The sequence below is a fragment of the Mytilus californianus genome, unplaced genomic scaffold (assembly GCF_021869535.1).
Source record: "Mytilus californianus isolate M0D057914Y unplaced genomic scaffold, xbMytCali1.0.p SCAF_35, whole genome shotgun sequence".
Classification (NCBI taxonomy): domain Eukaryota; kingdom Metazoa; phylum Mollusca; class Bivalvia; order Mytilida; family Mytilidae; genus Mytilus; species Mytilus californianus.
This window is the reverse complement of record NW_026262685.1, coordinates 1,384,413-1,396,495: the sequence shown is the minus strand read 5'-3', so window position 1 is coordinate 1,396,495 and position 12,083 is coordinate 1,384,413. Positions and strand designations below refer to the sequence as shown.

Sequence of the window (12,083 nt, the reverse complement as noted above, 5' to 3'; positions counted from 1 at the left end):
TACTTGTAACCATGCTAGCGCTATTTTATTTGTTGGATCTTTTTCAAATTGACATGACTCATGTAAACATAAGATGAGTTTGAAAATCAGAAAAAATCTGAAATGGGGACCAATTTGTTCATAAGAACACTCAAGTCTTCGTTGCCAGAATATTGCCATAATTTTATAAATCAAATTCTCTTCAAATGCTTCATTCATCAATTCTAACAATTGTGTAAAGATTCTAGTGATCTGAGCAAAACATAATCTGGTTATGGTACAACATGCTAAAAAAATATTATGTTGTTTTGTGTACTGTTGTTTGAATGTCCCTTTGGTATCCTTCACCTTTCTTTTAAATCTGACAGTGAAATCCCACCTCTCTTTTAAATCTGACAGTGAAATCCCACCTCTCTTTTAAATCTGACAGTGAAATCCCACCTCTCCTTTAAATCTGACAGTGAAATCCCATAACGACAAACCAACAAATTTGTATAACAGGTACCAATCTTAGTAATCCGGGCAACAATGTACAATTGTGAGGAAATCAATCCAAAAATACCGAAGTTAGCGCATAATATGTGAAAATCTGGAACAAATATTAAAATGTTCAAAATATAAATGAAGCTTTTTTCCACCAATTCATACATACCGTTCAAGTTTTAAGATGTTAAATTTTTATCAAAGCAGCTTATAGTTTTGTAGGACATGTGGAGAGACTGACAGCAGTATACCATAATACGTCCTGTCTATGACGAACTAGTATAATAAAATGGAATATAATTCCTCTTATGAAAAATGGTAGCCATTTAGATTTTCCTGATTATTAAACTTATTCCATGTTTTTTAAAAATCATTTATTATGAATGGAAACCTTCATCAAAATTGAAGAGTTCCTTAAAAGAAATCATTTTTCTTGAATCACAGACATCCAAAAAATAGTCAGTGTTATTAATTGAATAATTAAGAACAACTTAATGGTCATTGATTAGTAACAGTCCATAAGCACTTCATTTAAATTAAAATTATTTCTTAAAGGCATTGGTTAAGGGTGTGTGTATAATATCTATATTTACACCCATGCATTTACCTCATCCATTATAAACACTGGGAAAATTAGAAATGAATTCAAACAAAAATAGAAAACATATTTGTGTAAACTGAGATTACTATATAATGTTAAAGTAATCTCAGGTGTAAAATATAAATTATAATAATCTCTGACAGGTGTAAAACACAAATTCTAATAATGATTATATATATAAATATAAAAAAAAACATAATATAATAAATAATTATGCTTTCACTTGTTCCTTCATTTTATACAACTGCATGAGCAAAACCAATATTGATAATATATTAAAGTGCAAAACAATGATCTATAATCCTCTATATATTGCAGTGCTTTAAATAATATATATATATACTAAGGGAGGTAAGCATGTTTCATTTATATTTCTCTGTGATCACATGACTCATTATTTAAATTATATAAAAAGAAAAGGGTATTTCCAATTAATGGTTTAGGGACAACAGAAACTGGTGACTGTAGTATATATCTAAAACAAACAAAAAAATTGACCACCAAAACATGGACTAGGTACAAAGGTTTGTACAATCAACATATTTTTATTTTTTTTGGTAGTTATTTGGTTTACACATTTCCTTCTGCTTAAATTGAAAGTTGAAAGGCTACTTGGAAATTCAAAATGAAACCAATTTTTATAATTATATATATCAGACAGGAAAATACCATTTTTAATAGTACACTATAAAACTTTTGTTCCGTATTTCCTCTGTATTTCAATAGTCTTTATCTAAAAAAAATGCATGTTTCCCATTTAACCCAATATTTTTATTGACAACCACACCCTTTTTTATTTACACTTATAATTCAAATAGTTCACCAATTCATTGCAAATAACGCTTTCCAGTCTCTGTGTGGCACAGTGGCCAATTTAGTTCATCTTTATAGCTTACCTGACCATAAAGCCAGTGTAAACTATATAAATGCCATAACTTAGCTGAGAATCCATTTTCTGTCAAGTTATCAAACATGGACTAAGCATTAAAATGACTCGGTTACAATTATTAGTTTTCTAATTCAGCAAAGATTAAAAAACATGTTTCTCTTCAGTATTGGCAAAAAAGGAAAAAATTCTCAAAAACTGGGTGGTGTTTAATGGAAATACTATAATCCAACTAATTTTTCCAGATAGATTTATTAATGCAGCTTTTGCGAGTAAAAAATAACAAATTTAAAGGATCAACAGACAAACAACACAGTGAATTAGGAAGACGACATGAGCTAAAAATACTCAAAAAAATTGGGATTAAAATCAAATACTTTAGACAGTTAATCAGGTTTTTTTAACAATGAAAATGGGGTAGCATTTTAATTATCTTATATTTTACAGAATGGATAAGGAAGATAAAAAAAGATACTTCATTGTTGGATCTGTCTACCTGGAGGTTGTTACTCCATTGTTTCAACAAAAGTTAGACGAAAACTATAAAAGCCTCAACTTTGGATGTCTGAAGGATTTTCTTGATAAAAAGGCAGTCATCCACATATTATTTCACCTACGCCACAGGAATGCATGGTGCTGTACAGATAAAGCAAACTGCACCAACCAAGGAGCTCTTCCTCTAAATCATCACCAATGGAAACAACTTTATGCTGAAAATCCAGGGCCTGGTATACACAACTGTTTTTGTAAGTACACAGCCAAGTCAATCGAACTGGATAATCTTGATTTGAGTTTGTGTGGTCTTATATTGTTTAACTGCTGCAAACTTGGACAACTTGATCAAGAGGCAGTCCACATCCTCAGACGGAATAAAAATGACTATCTGAGTCATAACACAACATGTGGTATAACCAAGGATGAGTATGGCCCATTGATGGATGAGCTCAAGACCAGTATCCTTCAACTTGACCTGACTAAAGAAGATGAACTGATAAGGATACAGAAAAGACCACTGGATGATGCACTGTGTAACAAATACATGACAACCCTTTTAAATATTCATGAGATATTGGAAAAGGTTAGAGTTATTTTTATTTAGACAAAAAATATAACAATACTCAGATATTCCTCAGTACTATGTATAGGAATACGTTGATATGATTGGTTGAGAGGACTTCCGGTAGTTGTTCTTAACGTTGTTTATTTTTCAATAGAAGACGTTGACCGAACTTCTTTTCGTAACTAATGTAAACAAGAAGGCAGGGATAATAACACAATCCGGCTCGACTTTAACAAAATTTATTTTCACTCCACGTTAATCGTTAAATTAAATATTGAGCACAAAACATTTCATTTGAATGATAATAAGAGTTTTTGTAGTTTATTTTTTATCAGATAGCAAATTTCATGGAGTACATATTTTTGTGTTAACCAACAAATATATTCATGCGCCAGGCCAATTCAATGACACAAATATACAATTTACTTGTGATAGAGGCTATGTAATTGGGAAATTATCCTCATCTCCAATATTAAAAAATTATAAGGATTAAATGCCTTCTTAAAGGAATTTATTGGTGTATAAACTCTACCAATTCACTCACAAACAAATGAAAGTCTGAACTGGACCAAGTCACTCACAAACATATCATAAAAGTCCTTCGGACTTTTATTTGTTTGTGAGTGAATTGGTCGAGTTTATACACCAATAAATTCCTTTAAAAGGCGTTTAATCCTATAACATACCAATTTAAAAGACTTCACTCTTCCATTAAAAATATAACAGGTTGTTGGCAATGATATTGAAGTAACAGCTTCATATGTGCTCACTTCTCACTTATCTCTACTATCTATGATATTTTTTCAGATATTAGAAATTGCAAAAAATTAGTAACTATCGTCATTAAAGGGCAATAACTCCAATAAGGGGCTATCAGATGATTTCAACCATTTGACTTATTTGTAGTATTTATCTTTTTGATCATTTTTGCTATATAAAGTTTCTCTCTATCTATTATAATTTTCAAGATAATAGGCAAACATTAAAAAGTTGTTAAAATTTGTCATTTAAAGGTATAAATAACTCCTATTAAAGTCATCTCACAGTTTAAAAACAAATGAACAATAGCTAGATCTTATCATTCGCAACATTTCTGCCCTTTTCAGATTTTATTTATTTATATTGGTTTTCAAGATAATAGACAAACTTGCATTTTACCCCTATGTTCTATTTTTATACAACCGCAAAAAATATTGGTATGATGTCTTCGTCATCCGAAGACACATTGGTTTTCGCACAATGACTTTAGTTTAAATGAATGGATCTCTATGAAATTTTACCATAAGGTTCAATACCACAAAAGGAAGGTTGGGATTGATTTTGGGGGTTATAGTACCAACATTTAAGGAATTAGGGGCCAAAAAAGGGCCCAAATAAGCATTTTTCTAGTTTCCAGACAATAACTTGTGGAACGGTGTATGAATCTCTGAAATTATACCACAAGTTTCCATACCACAAAGGGATGGTTAGGATTGACTTTGGGGGGGGTTATGGCTCAAACCGTTTAGGAATTAGGGGCAAAAAAGGGGGAAAAACAAGGGTTTCCTGGTTAATGGACAATTTAAAAGCAGTGTAAGGGAGGTAATCCAAATACATTTAAAGTTTAAAAAAAAAAATTGGATTACCTCCCTTACATTGCTTTTAAATTATGTATAAAGATGTTGTATTGTCTTGAGGTGATTAGCTGTCAATTAATTTTTATACGGCTGCAAAAAAATTTTGCGTTCGTATATTGGTATGACGTTGGCGTCGTCTTTGTCGTCGTCGTCGTCCAGCGTTGTCGTTGTCCGAAGACACATTGGTTTTCGCACTCTAACTCTTTTAGTTTAAGTGAATGGAAATTTTACCATAAGGTTCAATACCACAAAAGGAAGGTTGGGATTGATTTTGGGGGTTATGGTACCAACATTTAAGGAATGAGGGGCCAAAAAGGGGCCAAAAAGGGGCCAAAAATAAGCGTTTTTGTAACTTCCAGACATAACTTGTGTGTTAGGGTATGGATCTCTCTGACATTGTACCACAAGGTTCCATATCACAAAGGGAATGCTGGGATTGATTTTGGGGGTAATTGCCTCAAAATTTTAGGAATTAGGGGCCAAAAAAGGGGCAAAAACAAGCATTTTCTAGTTTCATGACAATAACTTGTGTGTAAGTGTATGGATCTTTCTGAAATTATACTACAAGGTTCAATATCACAAAGGGAAAGCTTGAATTGAGTTTGGGGGTAATTGGCCAAAACGTTTAGGAATAAGGGGCCAAAAATAAGCATTTTTCTAGTTTCCAGACAATAACTTGTGTTCAAGTGTAAGGATCTCTCTGAAATTGTACTGCAAGGTACCATAACACAAAGGGAAGGCTGGAATTGATTTTGGGGGTAAGTGCCTCAAAATATTAGGAATAAGGGGCCAAAAAGGGGCAAAAAACAAGCATTTTTCTAGTTTCAGGACCATAACTTGTGTGTAAGTGGGATTGAGTATGGGGTGATGAATCATAAGGGGTTCAAAACATTTGGTAGAGGGATTTTTTTTCCTTTTTTTCCTTTTTTTTCTTTAAAATTTTCCATTTTAAATTGGTTATTTCTGATTTATATATAAAAGCAAATAATAATGATATGGTTTGAATAGGTAAATTAAAATTTTTTATGTTCTTAGACCACATTCATTCTGTGTCAGAAACCTATGCTGTGTCAAATTTTAATCACAATCCAAATTCAGTGCTGTATCAAGCTTGAATGTTGTGTCCATACTTGCCCCAACTGTTCAGGGTTCGACCTCTGCGGTTGTATCAAGCTGCGCCCGGCGGAGCATTTTATTAGAAGTTACTATTAAAGGAATATTAATTTTAGCCATGATTATGTATGTCATTTTCTATTTTAAGACTTTTATGATGTATTTAAATTGGTTATTATGGTTGCAAACTCCATTGTAAATTTGAAACGAGATTATGACCATATCTTGAAGGAAAGAATTTTTTTTTTGGAAAAGGGGGGGGGGGGTCAATTTTTTCTCATTTCAGATTTCAGAAATTAAAAAGAAAATTTCTTCAAATATTTTTTTTTTTTGCAAAATAAAGGGGGGGGGGGGGGGGGGGTCAATACGCAACATCATAGTGTATTGCACAAAATATAAATTCAAATCATATAACCAATTCTAAGTTCTTTGACTACAGTTATTCTGTGTCAGAAACCTATTATGTGTCAAATGTTTAATTACAATCCAAATTCAGACCTGTATCAAGCGCGAATATTGTGTCCATTTTTGCCCCAACTGTTCAGGGTTGGACCTCTGCGGTCGTATCCAGCTGCGCTCAGCGAAGCATTTTATTACCATTGTCAGCCATCCAGATACCCTAAAAAGCTTCCGGCCAGGTGAGCTAAAAAGGGTATACAAATCATTATTTAAGGGCAGTAAATCATATGAGAAGGCTACTGACCTATTTTGCAAATCTTGTTTTGATGATTATTTTTGCTTTTCATAGTCTCTAATCTATCTATTGTAGTTTTCAAAATAATAGACCAAAACACAAAAAATGGTAAAAATAAAAATATGTCTCATAAACCTACTCAATGGCTGGGTATTGATTGTTTTATTGCATATTTTTAAATGTTATTGTATAATGTACAATCAGTATGTGACATAATTATAAAATAAAGTTTACTTTTATTCTTAAAATTATAAACATTTTTCCCTAGGTCAGATTTTGTCATCTATAACTGCTTTAAGGAAATAAACAAAACTTTTAAACTGATAAGATGATGACCGATGAACACCAAGTGATGACATTCTGCAAACATTCTTGCTTATAATACATTCAATGTTGTAAAAAAGTGCCTTCTATAGATGCTGTTTCTAAGCTGTTTCTACGCTTTTAGTATAATAAGTATCAGTAGATGAAGTATCAGTACTAAGTGTCCGTTGCCATTTCTGCAAAACAAAACCTATTATGTGCTAATGCTTGTGTCAATTTATTGTCAAGTTGTATATCAATATGCCATATTCAGGAACTTTAGGATAAAAATCAAAGACTCAAGAAGTAACAGTATTAGTAAACAAGATCTGCAGAATACTGATCACTATAGGGATGTCACATTTGTATCTTTATGGAAATGTTATTTGTAGATAGATATAAGAAGATGTGGTATGAGTGCCAATGAGACAACTCTCCATCCAGGTCACAACCAAACAGAAAGCTTTAAAGCCCCCCCCCCCCCCCCCCCCCCCCCCCCCCCAAAAAAAAATAAAAAAAGTAGAGTCTGTAAATCATGATATGATTTGTGAAAATTTATAAATCCTTTAAATAAAGTAAATTTTGAAGGTTATCAGTATAACACTATAATAAGATTGGTTGATTGTTGCTTGCTTTACTCTCAGTAGCAAATAAGTCAGACATGCATGGGCAGGAGTAGAACAAATTAACAATAAATACAATAGGGAGGTCCTGCAATATGGGATCGAACTGGATGAATGGAGGGAAATTTAGTATGCCAATGGAAAACAGGGGACAGAAATTTAGCCTTGCATTAGATCACCTAAAGACCCCTCTAAAAGATTTTGCAAGGTTTTTAATGTTCCTAGCATATGGCACTCTCTCTACATAATGCATAAGTTCAGAGACATGTATATATGTCTCTGATTAGATTTAATGTTCATGTTCTCATTATGAAAGGACATGCCTGAAAATGTATACGTCCTACACATCCAAAATGACATCCCACTTTGGAAAGGGTTTTTCTGCCTGTTGGGAGAAGACCTAGAGATGACCTTATCATTATCAATAAATTAGAATATATCTTAATATTATTGCTGTAGTCAGCTAAGAACATTTATGGTCCTGCATTTTGTTGATACATGTACTTATGTTTTAGCATTGCACAAGATTATTTAGTTTAAAAGAAGGTATTAAACAGATATATATCATGTTATGGCGGGGTGTTTGCAAAAAATATCAGTCAAGGGACTGTGAAATTTACCAAGCCGCTAGGCAAGGGACTGTGAAATTTCCCAAGCCGCTAGGCAAGGGAAATTTGGTCCCAAGACTGTTATTTTTTGCAAATACCCCTCCATAACATGATATATCTGTTTAATTACACCGAATAGATTTTTATTGAAACTCTCTGTACAGGTCAAGGGAAATCTTTCTTTTACTCATGAACATGTTTATGCATAATTTGAGGATAAATAGTGACTATCAAAGTACGGCGGGAATTATACATGTACTTATATGCGTTAGTGCTGTTTTGAGGTCATGTCATATCCGAATAATTTTGGCGGGAAGAGGCTCGCAAGGGTTAAAAAAGGAATATCCAAAATGGCAAATGGCAAATACCACGGCATAGAGGGGACTTCGAGGCATATTCACCGGCAGTGGTGAAAACAGGCAAATTCGTTTGCAATGAGGAAAAAAGGTTAGAATATGCTAAAAATACCCTGGCTACCAACCAATCAAAATCAGGCATTCTTATATAAGGTGAAATTATGTTTCATATTTACTCTCACAAATTTTCTCTTTTTCAGATAGATACAAATACGACTGAAACACTGCGTTGTGTACAGGTATGTAAACGATCATGTTAATTTACTTTTATAGTCAAAAACAAATGGAATGACATTCTGTAAATGAAATATATCATGTATATATGCAATATGTGATAAAAATAAGTCTAACCTAATAAGCAGCTGTTTCAGTACTATAAATACGTATGGGAATGATTAGAATGAAAAATATCCCTGTTTAAGAAATTTTACATTCCTATTATGCACTTTGCTTTAAAGATTATTTTTTCTTACATAAAAATTAACGGCAGATATTAAAACTTTGAAAAAGACTATATAAAATTGCATGTATAAAGAAAGTTTCCACTTTGTCTCTACTTTTAAATTTGTTGTTTATATTTCTATAGCAAATATGGCAACATTTAACAACACAGAGTTTGACCAAGCAGAGTTTAGAAGAGAAAACTGACAAACAAGGTATTTTTGTCTATACAAAAATTAAAACTGTTTAACATGCTAAAGGAAAGAGGAAGGACCATTTTCATCCAATTATTTTTTATCACTCACAGGGTCTAAGTCCAAAATTTAACTGAAAGTTGAATATAAATGAACCTAAATAATAATCATTAAAGATTGACTCCAATTTTACAAATATCCATAAAATCTAAGTATTTTTCAGTACTATGCATTTTTACTGGGAACACTTTTAATTCGTCTATGCAAATTTTACATGTTTTTTTTTAAATTCCATCCTTATTGCATTAAATAATTTGTATCTGAAAGAATACAATTTTACTTCTAAAATGGTTTAATATAAAAATAAGAATGGTTTATTCATTTTTGTGAAATAACTCAGAATATGCCTAAATTGCATGTTTCAACCATTTTGTGGAATTTAGATTTACTTTATTTAAAAAAAAAATAAGAACACACATGAAATTGTGATTATGTGAATTTTAGAAAAAAAAAAAAAAAAGAAAACGTTTTGAAAATGGACCTGGTGCAAAATAAAATAAAGGGAAATTGACCCCACCAATTGTCTTCGAACAGTTTAAAATTTGTATAGATATAAAGACAAAGAAAGGTGATAATGAGAGAACCATACATAAAAAAGGATGTAATCACCTATATATTATATCATTATTAGACAAAATCTTTGGTTTTCTTCTTCAAAAAAGGAAATATATAAAACCACTGAATTGTGTAATCTAGATTTAAAAAACACATATTAACCTGTCATGTCATATATATAATCAACAAGTGTTTGTGATGTTATTTATAAGATCAAACCTATTGACCTCCTACAGATTCAACTCAATACTTTCAACTCTACTTTTTCAGAAAATAAAAAATATCCAATAAAAACCTACAAACTAGGACAGTCTATCTTCACACTACATCATCAGATAGACCTGTCATCAGTAGTTGGTGGTAGTTTTAGAGGAGTAACAGAAATAGTGATGATGGATGATGGTAGACTGGTGGTGTGTTTACCTGACCAGGACAGACTACTGATCTGTAATACAGATGGATCACAGGAAGACAGTATAGATGTACAGGGTCACCCATACAGTGTTACAGCAGTCAACAACTCTACAGTAGCTGTTACACTGTTTGGTAGTGGGTGTATAGAGATGTTTGACATAAACAATAAACTCAAACTTAAATCAATTTCACTACCTGGAATGTGGTGTGGTAGCATTACAACTATAAACAACCAGTTAGTTGTATATGGTGACAACAGACTACAGATCATAGATCATCAGACAGGAGAGGTGGTACAGACAATACAGACTGACTGTGATCCTTACTGGTTACATGGTTCTGGTGACAGAATATTCTACTGTGATACCTACTTGAACAACAACAAGCTGTATTGGTACAGTTATAGTGATGACAGACATCACACCCTAACATTACCATCACCACCCTATAGTATGACTACACTACAAGATGACAGTCTGTATGTGGTGTGTGAGGATAAATCAGTACATGTGTCATCTGATGGTAAACAGTATAAACCAGTGAAGACACTTCAAACCACTTCAGCTAGGAATGGTGTGATACATTATAATTTCACACAAAGAAAACTGGTGATCATACAAGGTGATCTTGTTAAAGTCTTTAATCAATTGTAACTTAATGTACTTATTACATATTTGATACTTCAAGGTAATCATTTTTTTACTTTTATTATTTAATCAGTTTGATAATTTCTGGTTATTCTCCATAAAATAGAAGCACTTAAGAAGTACCATTTTCATGTTAAAAAACATTTTCAGTGAGATAATTTAAAACAATAAAATAGTTTTAAAAAAAATCAGTACATAATATAAATCTTTTTGGTGATTAAATCTTTGTAAAAAGTTAATTTAAAAAAAAAAACAATTTATAATAAACTCCATCAAACAATTCTCAATTTAAAGGACATTTGGAACATGTTTAATTGCTTTAATATTTGTTATTTAACAGATTTAATAAACTTTTTTTTTATTTAAGAGCATTGTTTTGTGTTTTGTTTGAAATGTTTCGGCTATTTTGTTTATTTTAGGCTTCCCCAAAAAAAAACTGTTTTCCAATTTTCCAGTAAAAAAATGGGATTGCTGAGCTAAATATACATGTTTTATTTTTTATTTTTAATCCAATGAATCTTATAGGAAACAAATTTATATTTTGTGCCTGACATTGCAACACTAAAACAGATACTGTTGCTGCATTACTTAAAGATTCCATGGAATCCTTGTTTGAATCAAGGTCTTTTCGTTTAGTACTATAGGCAACTGTCACAATCTGATAGTTTGAGAATCAACACGCCACTGGCTTCTAAGGAAAATATGTTTTTTCCTAATGTCTCCAAATGAAATATGCAGTCGAAAAGTCCACCTTTGGGAATGTGAAACCAAAAAAACAATTCAGATCAAACATAAAATAGCAGGTGAACAATTTTATGCCCTGTTCAATTCTAGCTAGCCATTTTAAAGGTTTTAATTTGAGTTCATATCTGCCTGCTGAGATCAATTGCTGTATATATTAATTATTTTTAACTGCTGGGATCTACTACAGGCTCTGTTTTGTCTTTTGGGATATAACACAGTATAGTCGTTTTAAAGTGACACCCTTCTTAAATTATATATTTGTGTATGGTACATTTAAGGAATCTTTATATTAATGAGTAGCCCATCAGAGAGCTAAATGATTACATGAAGGTATATATTTAACTAATTTTATGTATATCATTTTATTATAAAAAGTTGAGTTGTAAAGTAATACTTTAGTGTGGTTTTAATAAATGTTCAGTTCTATAATATATTTGTTTAATTCAATTAGTATTAATTTGATATATGATAAAATTGTCAAAGATACCTGACTTAAAGTTGTGTACGCCAAACGCGAGTGATTGATTAACGTCCAGTGTCAAGTATTTTATAGAAAAATAAGGAGATGTGGTATAATTGCCAATGTGAAAACTTTCTACAAGAGACCAAATGACATAGAGTTAACAACTATAGGTCACCGTACGGCCTACAACAATGAGCAAAACCCATACTGCTCAGTAAGCTATAAAAAGCCCAAAAATGAAAA

The 12,083-nt window shown here is 31.8% G+C and overlaps 1 protein-coding gene across 1 annotated transcript; it reads left to right on the top strand.

Moving 5' to 3' along the window:
* The first annotated feature begins 1,480 nt into the window (after positions 1-1,480).
* LOC127736681 (uncharacterized) lies at positions 1,481-11,863 on the top strand. Its single transcript, XM_052247260.1, has 5 exons — positions 1,481-1,587; positions 2,397-3,027; positions 8,523-8,561; positions 8,909-8,978; positions 9,843-11,863. Exons 2-5 carry the CDS (start codon positions 2,398-2,400, stop codon positions 10,637-10,639), a joined length of 1,536 nt encoding a protein of 511 aa, XP_052103220.1. The 5' UTR covers positions 1,481-1,587; position 2,397; the 3' UTR covers positions 10,640-11,863.
* Positions 11,864-12,083: the final 220 nt, after the last annotated feature.

Excerpts from the sequence above, each read along its gene's own strand:
- LOC127736681 (XM_052247260.1), top strand. The coding sequence starts at position 2,398 with ATGGATAAGGAAGATAAAAAAAGATACTTCATTGTTGGATCTGTCTAC. Across the intron at positions 8,562-8,908 it reads AAACACTGCGTTGTGTACAG|CAAATATGGCAACATTTAAC; the intron begins GTATGTAAACGA and ends ATATTTCTATAG. Across the intron at positions 8,979-9,842 it reads AGAGAAAACTGACAAACAAG|AAAATAAAAAATATCCAATA; the intron begins GTATTTTTGTCT and ends CTACTTTTTCAG.